This window comes from Acipenser ruthenus, chromosome 4, assembly GCF_902713425.1.
Source record: "Acipenser ruthenus chromosome 4, fAciRut3.2 maternal haplotype, whole genome shotgun sequence".
Classification (NCBI taxonomy): domain Eukaryota; kingdom Metazoa; phylum Chordata; class Actinopteri; order Acipenseriformes; family Acipenseridae; genus Acipenser; species Acipenser ruthenus.
Window position 1 is genome coordinate 45,917,579 of NC_081192.1, and position 20,939 is coordinate 45,938,517.

Consider the following 20,939-nt stretch of genomic DNA (forward strand, 5'->3'; position numbering starts at 1 on the left):
CCGCAAATAATTAAAACAATCTTTATTTAAAACTTAGAACATAACATGTAAAACGCAATTGTGTAACAGATCAACTATAATCAAAAAGTGCAGAGAGGGGGTTGCACAGAGTTCTCTTTTCTACAGTGCTTGAGAGACAACTTTCACAGACAATGCCAGGTGTGTGAGGTGAGGCTGGCACTGGGGCAGGTGTACGTTCATTGTTCTGGGTAAATTCCTGCGAGGGGTAGAGGTTGGGGGTGAATGGTCCTGGTTGCTGCCATGATGGGGGTTGCACAGGCCTTGGTTCGCCAGACCTGCCGCTATTTCTTGGTGTATGTATTTATTTTGTGTTTCCGCTTACTACATTCTGGATTTGAGTTTTGCTGACAACACTATGACAGCTCTGCTTTCTTGCTCTCCCCAGTCAGAAACAAACAAACAAAAAATAACATTTGTAAAAAATAAATGTTCCGTGTTTTTAAGCTAATCATGGGTACAATCAAAATATTTATTTAAATAACAATAAAAACAAACAACAAAAATACGTGTTAAAGCGTGTTTGAAACTAAACCAATAACTAAGAGGTTTAACAATAAAATAACTGGGAAAAACATAGTTTTTGTATAAAATTATTTTTGATAGCATTTTTTTTTAAAGAATAATTATCACCCATATACTCTAATATTATGCCTTTGTTTCTTTGACTTCCACCGGCATTTAACAAAGCAAAAAAAAAAAAAAAATGTATGGATATTTTGTTTTTTTTGGTTATTATTATTATTATTATTATTATTATTATTATTAATAATTTATTGCTGCCTGGTTATTCTCGCTGACGACCTGTCAGAACCCACTTACAGTGCCTTGCATAAGTATTCACCCCCCTTGGACTTTTCCAGATTTTGTAGTGTCACAACCTGGAATTAAAATCGATTTAATTGGGATTTTTACCATTTGAGTTACACAACATACTTAACACTTTGAAGGTGCAAAATATTTTTTTATTGTGACACAAAAGTTAATTAAATAAAAAAAAAACATTTGTTGGTTGCATAAGTATTCACCCCCCTGAGTCAATACTTGGTAAAAGCACCTTTGGCAGCAATTACAACTGTGAGTCTTTTTGGGTAAGTCTCTACCAGCTTTGCACATCTGGATCCTGCAATTTTTGCCCATTCTTCTTGGAAAAATTGCTCAAGCTCTGTCAAGTTGGATGGGGACCGTTGGTGAACAGCAATTTTCAAGTCTTGCCACAGATTCTCAATTGGATTGAGGTCTGGGCTTTGACTGGGCCATTCTAAGACATTCAGGTTCTTGTTTTTAAACCACTCCAGTGTAGCTTTGGCTGTGTGTTTAGGGTCATTGTCCTGCTGGAAGGTGAACCTCCGCCCCAGTCCCAGTTCTCTTGCAGACTGAAACAGGTTTTCCTCTAGAATTTCCCTGTATTTGGCTCCATCCATCTTGCCCTCAATCCTGACCAGTTTCCCAGTCCGTGCCAATGAAAAGCATCCCCATAACATGATGCTGCCACCACCATGCTTCACCGTGGGGATGGTGTTCTCAGGGTGATGAGCAGTGTTGGCTTTGCGCCACACATAGCGTTTTGCGCTAAGGCCAAAAAGTTCAACTTTGGTCTCATCAGACCAGAGAACCTTTTTTCACGTTTGCTGTGTCTCCCACCTGCTTTTTGGCAAAATCCAAACGGGATTTGACATGGGTTTTTTTCAGCAATGGCTTTCTTCTCGCCACTCTTCCATAAAGCCCAGCTTTGTGGAGCGTCCGGGTTATAGTTGTCCCATGGACGGTTTCTCCCATCTCAGCTGTGAATCTCCCCAGCTCCTTCAGAGTTACCATTGGCCTCTTGGTTGCTTCTCTGACTAATGCCCTCCTTACCTGGTCACTGAGTTTTGGTGGACGGCCTTCTCTAGGCAGAGTTGCGGTTGTGCCATATTCTTTCCATTTTTTAATAATGGATTTAACGGTGCTCCGGGGGATGTTCAAAGTTTGGGATATTTTTTTATAACCCAACCCTGATTGGTGCTTCTCCAGAACTTTATCCCAGACTTGTTTTGATAGCTCCTTGGTCTTCATGATGCTGTTTGTTTAGATATGCTCTCTAACAAACTCTGGGGCCTTCCAGAAACAGGTGTGTTTAATCTGAGATCATGTGAAACACCTTAATTGCACACAGGTGGACTCCATTCAACTAATTATGTGACTTCTGAAGGCAATTGGTTGCACCAGAGCTTATTTAGGGGTGTCACAGCAAAGGGGGTGAATACTTATGCAATCAAGACTTTTCAGTTTTTTATTTGTAAATAATTTTGAAAAATATGTAGATTTTTTTCCCCACTTCGACATTATGGACTATTTTGTGTAGATCAGTGACAAAAAATCCCAATTAAATCCATTTTAATTCCAGGTTGTAACACTACAAAATGTGGAAAAGTCCAAGGGGGGTGAATACTTATGCAAGGCACTGTATAGTTGGGAATTACAGTGTTTTTCAGTAGGTCTATTGGTGGATGGTAATTTTTGAAAAAAGTTCATACGTGATATTTTTTTGAAGTAGACTGGAATTCTGAGTGCTTTGAAGTTGTGAATTATATGAAGTTTAACAAACAAACTGAAACAAGCATTAATTAAAATATTAATATCATTAATATTATTTACCGTATCTTTACATTAGTATATGTAGGTGCATATGGGCAGCAGTGTGGAGTAGTGGTTAGGGCTCTGGGTTCAATCCCAGGTGGGGGACATTGCTGTTGTACCCTTGAGTAAGGTACTTTTCATACAATTACATTATTTTCTATGTAAAAATAATGTGTAAAAAAGAATGTAATTGTATGTAAAAATAATGTGATTATCTTGTACAATAGTAAGTCACCCTGGATAAGGCCATCTGCTAAGAAATAAATAATAATATGACTACATGACGCACTCTTAAGATACGGTTGCTACTGTAGCATTCATTTGATGTTCTGGACCCACACTTAATCATCACTGGCTAGGGCCCTGCACAGCCTAAGGCCGGACCTGCTTTTGGGTCTCACTCTTTACAGCATTGTGGTTTTTTTGTATGGTAGTTAAGAAGCTCGCCAAGAGCTTTTAAGGACATGGGCTTACATCCCCTGCCACGGCTGTAAATTCCAAAAATTCATGACCATGACATATGTACAGATATAGTATAGAACAATAACTAGCAATGAAATTCTACCAACATTTTTTTTTTTAATTTCCAATATGCAGCTTTATTCATGTAATTAAGCCCATATGTCAAAATGTCGACCATGTGTCAAAATGTGTATATATTTTTTTTAAGCATTTGTACTTATATATATATTTTTTTTACCTATTAACTTATGAAGTACCCATTTATTACAAAAAAATATACATATTAACCCTTTAAGGTACAAGGGACATGTCGCCCACACAAAACTGATGCTACCTTTCTTAATTTTTAGGTGCACGGAACAGGGTTTCAAATGTACTACTGTCAGATTGGATATGATCATCCAAATGGTCAGTTTCCTCGTGATATTTCTTGTATACATTAGGGGTTAAAGTCACTAAGTCATTTGTAATAACTGAGCAGCACCCACTTCGAGTGGTTAAGGGAAAATCTATTGGGGTCTCCCCGTGCAACTTTATTCAAAATAAATTAATAAATAATAAATAAAAAAAAATCAAATATACGGCAAAGCAGATGTTTTAAATTGAAATACAGTACCTGGTGGAGTCCTGGATGGAATGGACAATAACATCGACCGTACACGTCCTATTTTTATTCAGCACACCGAATTACAATAAAAAATAAATCTATAAAAAAAAATTTCTTCTGAATACAGACACACCAGTCTGACACAAAACAGTAACAATCACCGCTGATCTACGTTCCATATGTTACTGCGGGGCCACGCCTCGTGCGCGCCGGAGTCATTTGTTAGTACTGTACGTGCACGCTCTCGTGGACTCCAGGCAACCACCAGGCGCTGTAGATATGGCGGATGACCTGGATGAGCTGCTGGACGAAGTGGAAAGCAAATTCTGCAAAAATATTTCGGTCACAACACCACATTCCATCAGAAAGGAGGATGGCCTCAGCAACACTTCCCCGACCAAAAGGAAAACAGAAGTCAAAAAGGAAACATTCAGGCACAGTCCTTTTTATTAAATATTTTGGTGAACTCGTTTAGTTTCAAACAAAATCCTGATTATACTAGGGCCTTTAAATTGCACGTTATGCCGCTGAGCAAAATGTTACATTCGTGCTTTTTAAATTCATATTGTCATTTGGTTTTATGTGTGTGATTTGTGAATATAATAGTAGCGAAGGCCCTGCTATGTGTTCAGTATCAAATAGAACACACGCGAGTGAGAACTACAGGCTTAAATTTTATCAAGATTTGTTGGTGACGTGTTGAGCCTGCATTATGTAAAGGAGAGGTGCCTGGTTTGTTACAATTATTTTTTGGAACAAGTTGTTACTTGGTCCGAATAGACATAAGTGGTGAGATTATTGTGGTTCTGTACATTTTGTTTGTTTGTTTGTTTTATTCTAGTCGTGTAGCAGTGCTTGAGACCGCTAAAGCCTACTGTTTTATTATTATTATTATTATTATTATTATTATTATTATTATTATTATTAATAATAATAATAATAATAATAATAATAATAATAATAATTCAGTAGTTAAGGACCAACCCACCGACACAATGATTAGATAAACAACTTTATTGATGAGGTATGCGAAGCAAATGAACATAGAACAACAATTTGGCATAACAGTAACACCTACTCGGATCGAAGATCCCCTACCTCGCATTAGGACGAGGCAGGAGACCCCCATAGAACTATACTTAGACATTTAAAGTAGGAGATGGGGGCAGGAGGTGGGTTGCGAAAGAACAAATGCAAAAGGAAGGGTGAATAAACAGGCTATTTATGCTCGCGGTAATTATTAAATTTGGATTCATTAGATTATGTGATTCAATTAGATGAAGTTATAATTGTGTTGGGGTTTGTCCATCCTGCCGAACAGAAGTTGTAAAGTTTAATAAATAATTTCGGGATTACTTGAAGTAGCACTACCGCTGAATAACACTAGATGTCACCAAGAGCAAGTTGATAAATACGGCAATGGTGTGAAAAATGATGTTTTAAATAGCAACTATTTTGTTAACTGACCTTTTTAAATTGAAATGTATTATTGTAGCTCTTCTAGAGTGACCTCAGAAACATATTCTGATGTTGACATAGATGACCTTATTGAAGAATTGTTTGATGGTGACGACAGTCTTCGTGTACAGCCAGTTGTAAGTAAATGTTCTTAAATGCGTGTTTTTTTGTTTTTTTTTTAAACAATATTTGTTGGATAGTTTTCTGACAATAACAAGCAACGAGCATGTTAAACATCATTAATAATGGTCATTGTGTCATTAAGAGTTTAAATTCAAATTTTCCTCAGCAACACAGTGTGACTACACAGGGAACGTCCGAAATAATGGCAGACAATATTTCAACGTCAGATTGTTCAGAAACTGATAGGGAGATGGAATTTGTGGCCGAATTCAACTTTCCCACTCAACGTTGTGTAGATGATTGTGCATGTGTTGTGTCAGGAAATGTAAATGAAAACCAAATACGAAGGATGAAAAAATGCAATATTATTTTTATTTTTTGGTCGGATCATCCCCTTTAATCTGCAGTTTCTCTTTAATATTATTATTATTATTATTATTATTATTATTATTATTATTATTATTAATTTCTTAGCAGACGCCCTTATCCAGGGCGACTTACAATTGTTACAAGAGATCACATTATTTTTACATACAATTACATTATTTTCTTTTTACACATTATTGTTACATACAATTACCCATTTATACAGTTGGGTTTTTACTGTTTTTTTTCAGGCGAAATCAGTCTTCACAAAAAGAATATTAAAGTACTCACTGGCAATTAGGTTTTTTTTTATTTTATTTTTATGATAACCTCAATGGATTTTGGTAATGTTAATAAAAAAAAGTAGACTATTGTTTTATTGATTTCAACTAACAGACTAAAAAGTATGTGTGAACCTATTTTGTGTGTTTTTGCTATTGAAAATAAGTAGACTTCTTCCACCAGTTAGATTACGTTTCTTTAGGTGGCATTTGATATGGTGCTGACAAAGAGTATTTAAGTGTAAATATACATATTTATTGTAAAAAGTATTACATCATTTAGCTTCACTGGCTATTGGTTTTGTTAAGCATCTGTTTCTTTTCATCTTTACAGAAAACTACAGCAACAAGCCATTCAGCCAGCAGCTCATCATGTCATGTAGCAAGCAGAAAGTAAGTTGAGCAAAGTAAAAAAAAAATGACAAGTAAATCCATGCAATTTCTCTAGATTGTTTCACTGCTGACATGGTTGGAAAATGTTCTTGACTGTGTAAAAATTTATTAGCAAACCGCTAATACGTCAAAATATGAACAAAATGTTGGCTTCTGTTGTCGACCTTATATGTAGAGTAATTGCTGACATTTTACAATGTGAAACTTAATTCGTGGTATTCTTCTTTTAGTTACATAATGTCAGTAAATTTATCTTTCCAACTTTGAGAAAAAGTAACTGTTCTAGTCTTAAACAGTATGTTTTAGATTCTAATTACCATTGTTTTCAAATACCCTTTAAATTGCATCTATATTGATTTGCTGCACAGGTGTTGTCCTATATATCTTGGTGGCAGTTCTACATCATGTGGTGTAGGAACAAGCATTTCACAAAGGTGAGCAAAAACCCTGTAACTATCCTGGGTTTGTTCTAGAACAGTGGTTCCCAACCTTTTTCAATGTAGGAACCACCTTGGTGTTTGGATTTTTCCCACAGACCACTTGCCACTCATTTTTTCACTAAAGCATTTTGAAACGAATTGGTATGTGTATATGTATAAGTACATGTAGAAAGTAAAGTATTTATATAACATACCTAACTTAATGAGATTCCTGGGCTTGAATCTTCGATACCAGGTCAGCAAGGAATGTTGTTGTTTTGATCATTGAAAGTTGCTGATGGCAAAGTTCCTGTTTCTTTTGTTTAAGTTTATTTGTTTCACATTCTGAATGCTTTGTAGGTAAAGGGTGTCTCAGTCTTTCAGGTTTAAGAGTTTTGTTTGACAAAACCTCCTGACAAATAATGCACTGGGGCTTTGGGTCGTCCTCTGATCCAGTAAATGTAAATACCATGCTGGTCCCTGCAACCATTACCTCGTGTAGTTTATAAATTGCTCGACCTTCGGACTCGTAATTTATGACGTCACTGAAGCCTTGGATGAAATTATTTTCCTGTAACTCACTGAAACCCATCTATTATTCTATATATAAACACACCTGTAGTAAATGAAAACAGATAAAGGGGAAGATGCAGACTATATACATGTCTTATAATTATATATCACGTGGTTAAAGCTTTTTGTGTTGCTTAGTAATAGTAGTAGCACAACGTGTGTTTGTGCAGAAATGGGGTTTCTCAAGAACTGCGTAACTGAATGTTGGGAGTTGTTTGCGGACCACCTGGAGTTTACTCATGGACCACAGGTTGGGAATCACTGTTCTAGAACATAGGCCTGTCTCATTGGCCACGTTAATAAAGGCCATGTCGTCATAACTCTCCTAAATTTGATTAAAAGGTGCATAAACTGTAAATAACATGTATTTGTGCAAACTAAAGTGGAGAAATAAAAAAAAAAACATATTTGAGTTATGGTATAATCCTGTTTACATAGGACATGCAACCAGTTAAGATGCACTGCCTGTGATTTCCGTGTAGCAACATTTGATGATTATGAATGGGACCAGTCAAGTGATTACTTATTTTTTAGGTAAGTACATGTATCATTGGAGAAGCCAAAAATATTTGTAGCAAAACTACAAAGCTTTCTGTTACCATTTAACTTCTTACATGTATGACTATTTTCTAAACATTGACATTTCTGAACCATCATAAGTATATTCACAAATGATTCTCTACTACATTCTCTTTGACAATTGACATTAAACAGCCAAATAATGTATTTATTTATGATAAATCATCAGTAAAAAAAAAAAGGTTTGTTTGAACTGCTTGTATTTGATTGGTGAATATAAATCAGGATTGCTTTGTTTTCTGATAGCCAACAGTAAAGAAGTATGATGTTTTCAAATTTTGATGTTCCCAGAAAGTAATACATGTATATTAGTTTTGACTTTTTTCTTTTATTTTTCAAATATATACCAGAAACAACATGCCTGACTCTAACAAGCTAAAAGCAAAACTGGTTAGAAGAAGGGGGACACGAGCCTATGCTTGTCAGTGCAGTTGGAGATCAATACAGAACCTGGTAGACCTCAAAACTGACAAAGAGCTTAAGTGGGTTTGTGGTAAACACGCAGCATGAAAGTCATTGTTTGATGTTTTATAATTATATGTATATGCAATGAAGTGCACTATTTTGGTGATAATTTGCATCTCAAAGATACATGCCTTGATTTAACAGTTGTATTAGGAACACTTTCTAGTATTATATGTTTATTTGTCACAATTCTGTACATACTACATTTTGCATTGTTTCTTGCTGAGAAAAATGGTAATATTGTATGGTAATAAAAGCTAAATGGACAGTTTCTTGACCCTGATACTTATTCAAGTTTTGTGTTTGTTTTAATACGTTGTTCAATAACTAAATCTATTTATCAAATGTATAACAAACAATACACTGTAGTTTTAAAATGCTGTATACTTAAGTAAAAAAAAAAAGGTAATTTCTGTTGATTTACACTGTACATTACATCGACGATTTTTGAATCTATTTATTATATTCAGTAGTAGTAAATGTAAAAATATTTCATTAAATCACAAGGGTACCATTTGTTCTTGTATATCTATTTACAGTGCCCCCCCCCCCCCCCCCCACTATCCCTTTTAATCCATTATATTTATGGGTTGTCAATAATGTTAATATATTTGTACACACTTTTTGACTCATGAAGCCGGTATAGACTTAAATGTCCTAAATTAAGATACCATTATTGAAATAAATATTTTCTAAATGTGTATGTTTAATAAAATGACTTTAAAAGGTGAATCTTGATTTCTTGTTTACATAGATTTGGTATTGTGTTGGCAACATGCCTTGGAAATACTTGGTTGAGCGCAGTCTGTTGGGACAGGGTACAGTAGCAAAGGCCACTTATTTACTGTCGCCAACAAAAGCAAAACACTTCCTTATCTCCTGTAATCCCATTATAAGTCTTGTGTTAAGTAATGCTTATTGGACATTTTCAGAAGAAATACTTTTAAGGGCCAATGAAACTCTATATATACAACAACAAGAAAGTATGCCAGCCAGAGAAAGGTGACAGAGCTACAGTACATCAGTGCTGCCCAAAATTATCAAAAATGTATTCTCAGGAATTTCATAACAGACTTGTATGAATAATAATCTCAAAACAGATTCACCTGTTTATACTGTACATTTCTATTTCTAAATATAAATGGAAAATGTAATATGTAGTTGATCTACACCCCTACCAACTGTCACTGGTGAACCAGTGAAATCTGAGCAGCAAGCCGAAATCTCTGTGTAGCTCAATACATAAAACCTGAGCTTATGGTCCATAAATCATAACCTCAAATCCTGCTGTTAAACTATTTTATACAAAGGAACTTCTTGTTTTAGAAGTATAGTAGTTAAATCCTCTCAATTGATTTGGAGTTAAGAATCCTGTTATGTTTTACTAGACATTTTTTGTTTTAACTTGAAACAAAACATCTCATTGATGAGGAGGAGTAACCGCATGAAACAGATATTAATAGTATGTAGTTCAAAAAGTAAGCTTCAATGAAATCAGTAGTAGCAAAAAGAATTACTTTTCTAACCATCCTCGAAAACAGGAAAAAAAAAGCAAGGGTGAGAAGGAGAACAATCCAGTTCCACCTGTTGTAAACCGAGATGGCCATGATTAGGTAAGTAAAATAAAAGTTTCTGTAATATCAATCTATCACCTTGCAACGTTGTTTTAATACAATGCACGTTTAATTAATCGTACGGTTCTTATAATGAGCGGTACTTCAAATGTAAATATTAGCATAGCTCCTCCTTAATTACCATAAAATGACACCTTCTGGCACGGCACTTAGAAGTTTGTTGGAAACCCTTGTCAAAATAAAAGGACGGTAAACTTTTTTCAGGAACAGTAGCGCCACAATTATGGCATGCTACCTGTATTTTTGTCAGTTGTCATGTAGCCTATGACTTGCATGTCTGAATTTGCATTGAATGTACCCTTGTAGCACATAAGAAAAATGTCTAACAACGAAACCATTATTGTATTTGTGATTATTAAAGTGGTTTTGTTGAATTTTTATCTGGTACCTGTGCAAAGTGAAGTTCTGACTGCACTGGGGATGTCTTTTGGATGCTTCTCTTTGCAGATATCTTCCAACTGTTTCATAACTGAAGGCTATTTCTTGTTTATCAGGGAAATAATATAGAAAAGTGCTTATGGAACCATCCTGACAGGCAACTACAAATCAAAAACGTTCTCTTTGACATCTGCCAGCTGAAGGTGGGATTCACACCCTTATTGATTCAATGGCCACATGTTTTCATGCATTAAAGGATGGTCAATTAAGCAATACAAACTGCAGTGCATATTTTTGAAACCATAATATACATGCTGCACAGTTTCTTGGCTGTGTGATGCCATCCAAACCTGAGCACCCCCTGATTAAAAAAGGCAGTAGCCTGGTCACTCAGTTGGAGAGATATCTGTCTGCATTTATATTCCGAAATGGCTTGTGGCGAATGGAAGGAATGCCCAGAGTGAATTACAGCTCTGCATCAATGGCAGTAGTTTGCAATGTCATCATAATCGCTGTTTGATGAGAAATCTTGACAAACATTGCCTTGATGATTCTCAGAGACACCTGTTGGAATACAATGAAAAAAACATTACAGCATTTATGATGGATACAGTAAGCTAATCTGTCTAGTCGACATTGCAAAAGGAGGTTCTGTCGCAGAAAAACCAAGAAGATAGTCTTTTACCATAGCGGTCAATATTAATTTGTTATGCATTCTCCATGGTAAAAAAAAGAAGCACATTTTGTTTACCATTTAAAGTTTAATCCATATAAATTTCCAACCAAAAACCATTGAAAAACAGTACATTCCATTTGAATATGTTTTGAGAAAATTAATATAGTATTATGATCTACATAGTATATTTATATAAGAATCAAAAGGTTGCATCTGGTACTTAATTTTATATATAATACACATATAATTACACACATATATATATATATAATTACAATTCTTATAAATGATTAATTCAAATTAAGAGGAATAAAACACCCCCAACAGATGGCCAGATTTGTGCCAAGTAGATACACAAAAAACTTTTTTTTTTTACCAACAATTGAGCAATTGCAACATTTAGCTACTAGGTGGCACTGTGCACCAAGTTAAAGCCCTTGTATAAAACGAGAAGCTTTCTAATGAAGTAAAAAAAAAATTAAAAAAATAAAGGTTAAGCTTGATAAATGTAAAGATATTTAAGACAAAATACTTGAAGTTTTGCAGTTTAAATACCTATAGTTTGCGGCTTGGAGTTAAGTCTGCCAACATTCTCATAGCATTCTCCTGATGATGTGCTGGAGGAGTCTGCCGTGTTGTCTATAAAACACAGAAAACAATTACACCTGATTGAAGTACAATCACACACACACACACACATTAATACACTAAGTGGTTCCCTTTTAGTGGACTACTAATTTGTTTTTCTAGTTATTAACCTTCAATTTACAGTATAAAACTTCCATCTTTAAATTAGACTTGTACTCTCACGATATTTAATGCAAGACAACTGACACCCTTTATTTATGCTGTCTTTTTTTGTGGTTTTCAAGACGGTATGAATTTTAGCAATGAAGGACAAACAGCAAAAATATTGGATTGTGTAGTATACAGAAAATTGCTCAACTACAGAACAGTTCTCTTGGGGTTGATGTAAGTAAGGCACAGTGCAAATAACTGCGGATGCAAAAGTTAAATTGCATTGCGGCCAGGCAATTATTTTGCACTGCGCCTTATGTAAGCTTAAGAGCAATGGAAATTACTCAACACACACAAATAATGATCCTCAATTATGATAATGAGGGTCTCAATGAGGGCACCGGTCTATTTGGCGGCCACACTTACAGAGTAGGGAGCACAGAGAGCAGTAGTCGCTGCATGGCATTTGTGGAGCACGAAAATACAAACCAAAAAAATATCAGAAGGGCAGCAAGGTCTTGGTACAGGGAAAACAAAAGAAAAGTTTTCTGAGAAGGAGCTGAGAGTCCTTACGGCTGAGGTCACTCAACATGAAACAGTTGTTTTGGAAAAGCCTCAACCAACATCAGTTATGCTAGCATCCTTAGGATACTAGCATAACTGATATGTAATGGCCTGCCCTTTCAGCATGAAATCCATAAATTTGCCTAGCACTGGAAAAGGTGGATTGGGCTATCCCTCTAGACATTCCAACTGTGGTCTGAAAGGAACCAGAAGCCAAGTAGTGCAGAGAACACAGCACTTTCACATGTGCAGGGATAGCGGTCCCTAGATTGACGCTGGGGTCTAACTCTTCCCTCAATTCAGCTATTAGGTATAGGAAGACCTGCTGAGTGAGACGATAATGCTTTGGCACCACATCCTCCGGTATCCCAAACAAAGTGACCCTGGGGTTGAATATGCTGGGTCTTCTTCGTCTTGTCCTTCTCCTCCAAACTTGTTCCTGCCTCTCAACAAGAGCCAAGTGTTGCCACATCAAGAAGTGTCCCACAGCAGCCTTCTTGAAGCCAATGACAGGTCTCTGCAGGTGTGTGCTTTTGTACAACTTTTAGTTACTCGCTTCTACAATGATTTGCACATCGTAAGAAGAGGTGTTTGAAGGGTCAGCAATTGCCTAAGTGCAAGGCGAAATACTTACATCACATTATGATGTAAAATAATCCTAACCATATACATTTTTTAAGAAAACTTTCTTACCAATGGGTTGATTGTGTAACTGGTCCCAGTGGTGTGGTTGGGGCATGGTGGTTTCAGACTGGGAGGGGGGCAGTTGCCACACTGGACTGGGCACATCTTTATCACCCTGGGAAGACACACCATCTTCAACCATGTATGATTTAGGAGTGCAATCTGAGGATCTGCTGAAATCTGAGAAAACAAAACATACCTATTATATGTATAATTAGTCAGTTGTGTGTCATTTTTGCAAAAATATAGGGTCTGCTAAACACACCCACACAAGCAGTAGCCGGCTGATGAAACAGTATTCTTGCTTGATTCTGCATTCAGGGTTGCTTTTTACGTCGTAATACAGTGGTTCTCAACCCTGATCCTTGGGGACCCCTGTGTCTTCTGGTTTTCATTATAACTGATCTCTCAATTACTTAACTAAACCCTTAATTGAATTAACAATTAGCTTAATTAAGCCTTCTTAATTGTTTTCAGCTCTTAAACAGTTGGAGATTTGAAGTTAACTGTAAAATCGTATGTGTATCTTGAAATCTGCAACTTGTTAGGAGCTGAGAACAATTAAAAATGTCTAATTAAGCAAAGTATTAGTTCAGTTAAGGGTCTAGTTAAGTAATTGAGAGCTCAGTTGGAATGAAAACCAGACACAGGCATCCCAGAGGACCGGGGTTGACAACCACTGTATTAGGTGTCAAACCTGAAGGGTAATTCCACTATTATGGATGTGACATTTGCACACAAAATATAACTTAATGAAACAAACATTGTTGACTATATAGATGAAGTGCTTTTTAAACCAAGTCCTGGTCAAATCTTACAGTTTTTTTCTAGCTGTCCATTGATGGTCACGTTATGGATGTGACAGAAATGGACAAGCATTGCTGCGTCACTTGACATGTTCTCAAAAGTCTGATTTGGTCAACCTCCAAACAAAAAATTTAATGCAGTTTTGTAAGAAAGACTTGATTGCTCCCCACAATCATATTAATTAATGTTTAATATTAATATTATTTTAATGGCACAGCTTTAAGTACAGCGTTATGGATGTGATCATGTCTGAACTGCAATCAAGTAATTCATTAAAATAATAACATTGCTGATCTGTTTCAAACATTATTGGAAAGCTTCCAATATGTACAGGCAGCAAAACTATCAGATTAGAAATACTTTGAATGGGAGTTTTTGTGAACAAAAACAAAACATCCCCAGGCAATCAGCTAAGGGGAATTATATATATTTTTTTTTAAATATCCAAAAGGTTAAAAAAAAAATGTGGTAATGAAATGGTTAAAGTTCTACTGGACACCACCTTTAATTGAACTTTATTGAGAGAATGGCAGCCATCTTAGATCACAGGTCAAAGTGAAGGGTGTTGCTAGATTTTGCCTGAAGATATTCCATAACACTGAAAACATGAAATTGCACGTTGACATTTTTTTTGAGATTAGCAGTTTTAAAAATCCATACATGCTCCCCTTACAGGGAAGTAAAAATACTGCCACAAAAGGGTTAATATTTTTTGTATAATACCCACAATCAAACCTGAACTTGAACTTCATCTAAGGAATGATAGAATATAGTTGCATATCAATTAGGCAGCCAATACCTCAAAGTGTTAGGTCTTTATCATTACTGAAATTGTCACATCCGGTCACATCTATAGTGCTACTTTCAACATACTCTGGGGGGGGGGGGGGCTTTGGCTTCACTTTAAATGGCTGTGAAGTAAAGAAATAAATATGCACACTTTTCTAAAAAAAAAAACAAAAAAAATTGTCAGGGTCTCTCTGTCACTTTATCATGGAATTTCCATTGTAATTGGGTGTCGGGCTGGGAAATATGGGCTGGATGAAGAAGCCCTTCCAGTGTCCATTAACAACCCTCATGTGGCTATAGTGCACAAGAATATGTTATGGATATAAATGCAAACATTTCATTTCAATACACACCCTCAACAGATTGTGTGTTATAGTTCACAGCCTCGTTATTCTGGTAGCTTTCTCCTGAAGATGTGCTGGAGAACTCTTCATTCAAAATTAGAGGGTCACTGTATATGGGAGTGTTGGGATTATACTGGAATTCTGTAAGGAAAAATAAATACTGTACAATCAGTGTCCAGAGTTGTGAACAGTCATTTGTCAGGTTGTACTTCATGTGAAGACTGTGCAAAATGGCAAATAAAGACGTCTTGAAATCGCGTGATCATTATAAATATAATATTGTATTTCTAATAGGACTAATGTTAAAGAGTAAGTAGCGGGGTTCTGAAAAATATAGCGTTACACGTCCCCACGTGTTTAAATAACATAGCTAGTCCAATAAAAGGTATCACATCTCCTTCTCTTTGTCTATCATCTCTGGACTAACACGGCTACCATTTCATCTATCAATACCGTACCTGTAATTTTAGTTTCCATTGTTAACATCCTGACAACCCTTTACACTTAGAACTATAAAGTCTGTTTCAAAGCTCTTTTCCAAATGTCCGCTCTAGTGCACTGAAAAGTGAAAGGATTATTGCTCACATTGTCAAACAGGTAACACAGCAATAACGATCCATGATGTGGTAAGGAACAGAAAAGTCAGAGCACTTGTTATGTTTTTTTTTTTTAATCGCCTGCAGTGATTTAGAGGACAGATCTCAAACCCCAGTGCACTAGAGCGGACATTTTGAAAAAAGCTTTGAAACAGACTTTAAAGTTATAAGTGTAAAAAGTTGCCAGGATGTTAACAATGAAAAGAAAAAAATGACAGGTACATTATTTAAACAGTTGTAGCGACACCTGGGGACGTGTAATTACATTGTTCTGAACCCTGCTACTTTCTCTTTAAATCATTGTTGCACAGCCCAGTTTCAATACTGATGTCCCAGACAGCTGTGGATATGACTCAAATGATTACTTTCTGTGAAGAGCATACAGTATAGTCGTAAGAATTTGGATACATAGTTTGTCATAAGCCATGGGCTAAAATAGGCCTTATAGACACCAGCGTTTAAATGAACACATTCTTAATGTCTCAGACATTTAGGTATGTACCTTCTTCTGCTAGGGTAGTCATTGGGATAGTACTCATCCTAGGGCTTCTGTTGTCTGTTCTGTTTCGAAGGGAATCTGGAATTAAAGTTAAACAAAAACATCTCAGAAAGGAAGTTTTGATACGACTGTAGTGTAAATACTATATGATCAATTATCATGTTGTCTTTTTCTCCCCAAGAGAGAATTGTCTCATAGTTATTACCCTACTGGTTCTTGAAAGTCTACAGGGATCCCCATCATGTGGAGTGCCACTGAGTAGAAATGATACCAACATTTATTAAAGATTATTTTTCTTAGAGGCATGCCCAACCTTTATAGAATGTAATCATTTATTCTAATGTAATATATTTTTACAGCTGGAGAGAACTTACCACAGATCAATTACTCACAGTAATTGGGGTCCAGTGATAAATGATTTGCAAAAGTGACTATAGGGGCTTATATTAAACAGTAAATACCTTAAAATGTCATTTCACTTGCTTTGTTATATATATCTTACTATTGTATGGTGTTATCAGTCCTTGTGAGTGGTTCTGAGTTATTTTATTATTGAATAAAATAATTTTCTCTAAATACGCCTTAACTGGCTCTGAGCTTGCTTTGAACTTTTATTATTATTATTATTTGTTTATTTAGTACACGCCTTTATCCAAGGCGACTTACAGAGACTAGGGTGTGTGAATTATGCATCTGCTGCAGAGTCACTTACAATTACGTCTCACCCTACAGACGGAGCACAAGGAGGTTAAGTGACTTGCTCAGGGTCACACAATGTGACTCATTGTGTGACCCTGAGCAAGTCACTTAACCTCCTTGTGCTCCGTGGGTGAGGTGGGATTTGAACCGGGGACCTTCTGGTTACAAGCCCGTTTCTTTAACCACTGGACCACAAAGCCCCTTACACTTAAGATTCTTGAGCCCCTTGCCTCAAGAATCTTAAGTGCCAGGATGGAAAAGCCATGCCATTCAAATCATGTGACTATTCAACTCTACCAGCCCCACCAACTCTGTCCATATATTGTGAATGTGGAGTAGGAGGGGCTGGGAGTTGAAATGTCACTATCACATGATTTGAATGGAATGACACATGCTATTTACTCTCCAGATATCTTAAAGACAGGGGAAGCCAAATAGAGTTGTCCTGTGTCAAAAATGTATTGCAAACTGCTCATCTAAAGGGTTTTTCTAGATAGATAAATGTATTGGCGACTCACTTTGAAAGGTGGACATGGTGGCAGCAGGTTCTACACTGAAATCATAGTCCTCATAATCAGCTTCAAATGAGGAATCATCATTAACAAGCTGAGTGGCTTCCAATTTAGGATTTACTGGAAATAGAATGATAAAACACACAGGATCATAGAGGGCTTACACAAATATGGATGGGGTTTTAGAGACAGCATATATTGTAGGTTCAAAGTTCATGTTTTATACACAAAAGCCTTGTGCTTTTTATTACTCTTTCAATACCAAAGGTACTAGTCTTCCTTAATTATGTATAAAAGATGGGGTTTTATAAGTGAGAATGGAGGAAAGAGTAGAAAGTTGTTTGCAAAGCTGTTGATGAAACAGAGTAATTGACTATCATTAGAGAGAAGACAGCAGTCCTAAATGGGTCCAGCCTATAACATAATCATAAAAAAACATTTCAAAAATATATTCAAACATAATATATTCATTTATATTATCATTATTCTTACAGATTATCATTATCTTTAGATTGTATTTTGCTAAGTGCCCTTATCTTTTCTATGGTCAGTTTTCTGGCTGATAATGATCGCAACGCCAGGCTTGAATGCTTAATTAGCTTAATCAGCTGTGTTTCAAATTGAATATCTATCTTCATGCTCACTTTCCTGTTTCATAAGCAGACAAACGTCTGTCTTTACAGGATATCACAATAGAAGCTCAATTCACAGCGGATCCATAATGTTTTCCTTGATTGGACCCTCTAACCGATCCCATGCCTGCCATTGATACTCCAGCCTGTCAGTATCAACTTGACTGAAGATCTTGGGTGTTTCCTTTTGGAGCGTGTGATACACTGTGGTTACAGATTCTGTCCCCAGTTGGTGAGATGAGATTAGGTTAAAAGCTCTAAAACCATGACAGCATTGTGGTTAAGAAGACGCTGGCTCGTCTGTTCGCGCTCAGCCTCTGCCCTGTTACACTTATGGTCACAGGCACTAGTGCTTTGTTAGTAAGAACGTTCAACAGATTCAAACATTTTTATAAAGACAGGTACAAAGCTACAAACACCAGACAGAATTTTGATAGACAGACAGACAGGAAGACTGACCATTGCCGTTGTTTGTTGTAACTTTAATGAGATTGACATCATCTTGGTAATCATTCTTCTCATTTATGATGTTAGAATTGGTCTGCTGAACTGACATCACTAGAGGGACAATAAAGTCAGCCAATCACAATTCAAACACATCTCTTTGTGATACAACATCTATGTACTCTACCAGGTACTGCAAATGCGGTATTTCATAGGATGTCAAAGGGGAAAGGGAGAGTTTATTAGTTACACTCTGGTGTACTTAATATGCTTTAAGTTTAAGGCATAATTTTGAGAGTTCTATAGAGGCACCAGGATGTGAAGAGTAAAACAGAAAATGATACAATTGAAACAACAAGAGTTAGTTCACACTTAACATTACCTATCAATACCAAGTTGCTCTTTCAGACTCTTTTTATAAAATCAGTATTCGTCAACTAAAAAAGTATACTATATTGAGAATGGAAAGGGGTTTGGTATTCTAACTTAGTGGACGAACTTATTACTTGTGAAGTATATTTTGTCTTTTACTTATATACATTCAAACACACCCTTAAACTGTTATTAATCAATATGTTTATCCAAAACAAAAACTGCAACAATTATTCAGCTGTTATGTTTTATAAACACTGCTATTGCAAATAAATGTAGTACATTACCAGTACTATATTATATACTGTATCTTAATCCTCCCCTTAACTTTGTCTGAAAAGTCTGAAACAAGCTTTTTGTTTCTGAACGAGCTTCATCCTGCCTTGCCTCTAAACGCATTTCTTCCATCAGTGTCTCTTTGTTCATTAGCAGCTGACTTCCTAGAAGGCCTTGCCACAGATATAGTAGAGGGACCTTGATAAATTGTATGGAGATCCCTGAGAGATTCTAATCATAGTACAGCAGGCATCCACCAGTGGGATAATGACCGCTCAGTCTTATTGTCTTTATCATTATTAATAATCATGAATAATACTTACTGTCTCTTTTCTTGTATTTACAGAATTGCACAGCATAAAGAATCATCACCAGCAGCAGAAAAAGTGACAGCACAAAACAGCCCAGAACTGATAGAGGGACAAGAAAACCTGTCTTTTCTATTAAAATAAAAGCAGATGTTGGGGTGCCTGAAATACAAATAAACACTGATTTTGGTATGGAAGATATGATAAGATATTCTAAAGGTAAAACACTTTATAATTCATATTCTTCCAGTTGAGTGATACCCATAGCATTAAAGAGTAAGTAGCGGGGTTCCAAAAAAATATAGCTTTATATTTTCCCACGTGTTGCTACAACTATTTATGTAGCGTACCTGTAATTTTATCTTTTCATTGTTAACATCCTGACAACTTGCTACACTTATATCTTTAAAGTCTGTTTCAAAGCTCTTTTCAAAATGTCTGCTCAAGTGCACTGGAGTTTGAGAACTGTCCTAAATCACTGCAGAAAGAGCGATAAAAAACAAAAAAAAACATAACAAGTGCTCTGGCTTTTCTGTTCCTTACCACATCATGGATCGTTATTGCTGTGATACCTGTTTGACAATGTGGGCAATATTCCTTACACTATCAATGCACTGGAGTGGACATTTTCAAAAAAACAGAATTTCAAGTGTAAAAAGTTGTCAGGATGTTAACAATGAAAAGAGAAATGACAGGTACGTTAATGTAACAGTTGCAGCAACACGTGGGGACGTGTAATGCTATATTTTTCGGAACCCTGCTACTTACTCTTAAAAACCTACCTCTAAGAAGTCTGTGCAAGACAGCTTCTAGGCACAAAAGCCCTTGATTCAAATTATTGAATAACACTGATAATAATCCCCTCCATAGCTGGCTTTACCTGTTCGATAGTGTGCAGAAGCTAATCATACTCAGGTTTCTTAACATAACACAAGGTCAATTATCATAATTTTAATTTGTAACTTTAACAACAAATACAATTTTATGGTAATGTAGTGTTGCATGCATGCACACAATTCAAATCTGGACAATTTTACCACATCAAAACAATACTGCAGCAGTTATCATGGTCTTCTTCAATTCTGGTATTGTAGATAAATATATTTACCGGTGGTCCATGCTTCTTCTGCAGTGACTGTGATGTGAGGAAGTCCAAGAGATTCTGTAACACAAATAATGAAGCCACTCTCTCCCAATCAATATGGCTGATCTCAGAACATTCAAGTTCATCTTATTTTGCCATAAGTGTGCAGCTATGGCATTACCCTATAGAATTAATACATTTGAAACCTGGTGAATACTGTTACGTTAACATTGAATTACATACTGTTTTGTGGTTTTCCATATACCGGTACTTAACGAAAAACTGACAAAAATTGAAAAATGTGACATTTCGAAGTCTAACATGAATACTGTACTACTCTTATGGCTTCCAGTAGATGTTTGCGATATCATTTTGTAGTTTCTTTGATTATGTGATGTTAAATAAAATATCTAACTTATGTTCCTATAATTTAAATGATCTCAATCCTAAAATTTTAGGTTATACCAAACTTGCTGTAGAGTTCTGTAAATGAAATATCAAACAAAAAAATAAGCAAGAAAACTAAATACTGTGTTGTTT

General features: G+C 36.0%; 2 protein-coding genes across 4 annotated transcripts in view; one reads left to right on the forward strand and one right to left on the reverse strand.

Annotated features, from left to right (window-relative positions):
• Positions 1–3,883: 3,883 nt before the first annotated feature.
• cfap418 (cilia and flagella associated protein 418) lies at positions 3,884–8,652 on the forward strand. Of its 2 annotated transcripts, XM_034000699.3 has the most exons (6): positions 3,885–4,140; positions 5,202–5,301; positions 6,269–6,327; positions 6,696–6,761; positions 7,758–7,853; positions 8,249–8,652. In XM_034000699.3, exons 1-6 carry the CDS (start codon positions 3,986–3,988, stop codon positions 8,406–8,408), a joined length of 636 nt encoding a protein of 211 aa, XP_033856590.2. In that variant the 5' UTR covers positions 3,885–3,985; the 3' UTR covers positions 8,409–8,652. The 2 variants fall into 2 exon arrangements, with proteins under 2 accessions (XP_033856591.2, XP_033856590.2); XM_034000700.3 differs by lacking the exon at positions 6,696–6,761 and having other exon boundaries at positions 3,884–4,140.
• Positions 8,653–9,054: 402 nt separating this feature from the next.
• LOC117400558 (T-cell differentiation antigen CD6-like) overlaps positions 9,055–20,939 on the reverse strand; it is a 68,250-nt gene continuing 56,365 nt past the window's right edge. For both annotated transcript variants that reach the window (XM_034919306.2, XM_059022455.1), the window contains exons 6-14: positions 20,424–20,477; positions 19,331–19,477; positions 18,375–18,473; positions 17,290–17,403; positions 16,076–16,150; positions 14,987–15,118; positions 13,047–13,217; positions 11,607–11,690; positions 9,055–10,939 (exon numbers count right to left, since the gene is read on the reverse strand). In XM_034919306.2, the coding sequence (XP_034775197.2) occupies positions 10,854–10,939; positions 11,607–11,690; positions 13,047–13,217; positions 14,987–15,118; positions 16,076–16,150; positions 17,290–17,403; positions 18,375–18,473; positions 19,331–19,477; positions 20,424–20,477 (962 nt within the window). In that variant the 3' untranslated portion in view covers positions 9,055–10,853. The remainder of the gene's footprint in view (positions 10,940–11,606; positions 11,691–13,046; positions 13,218–14,986; positions 15,119–16,075; positions 16,151–17,289; positions 17,404–18,374; positions 18,474–19,330; positions 19,478–20,423; positions 20,478–20,939) is intronic.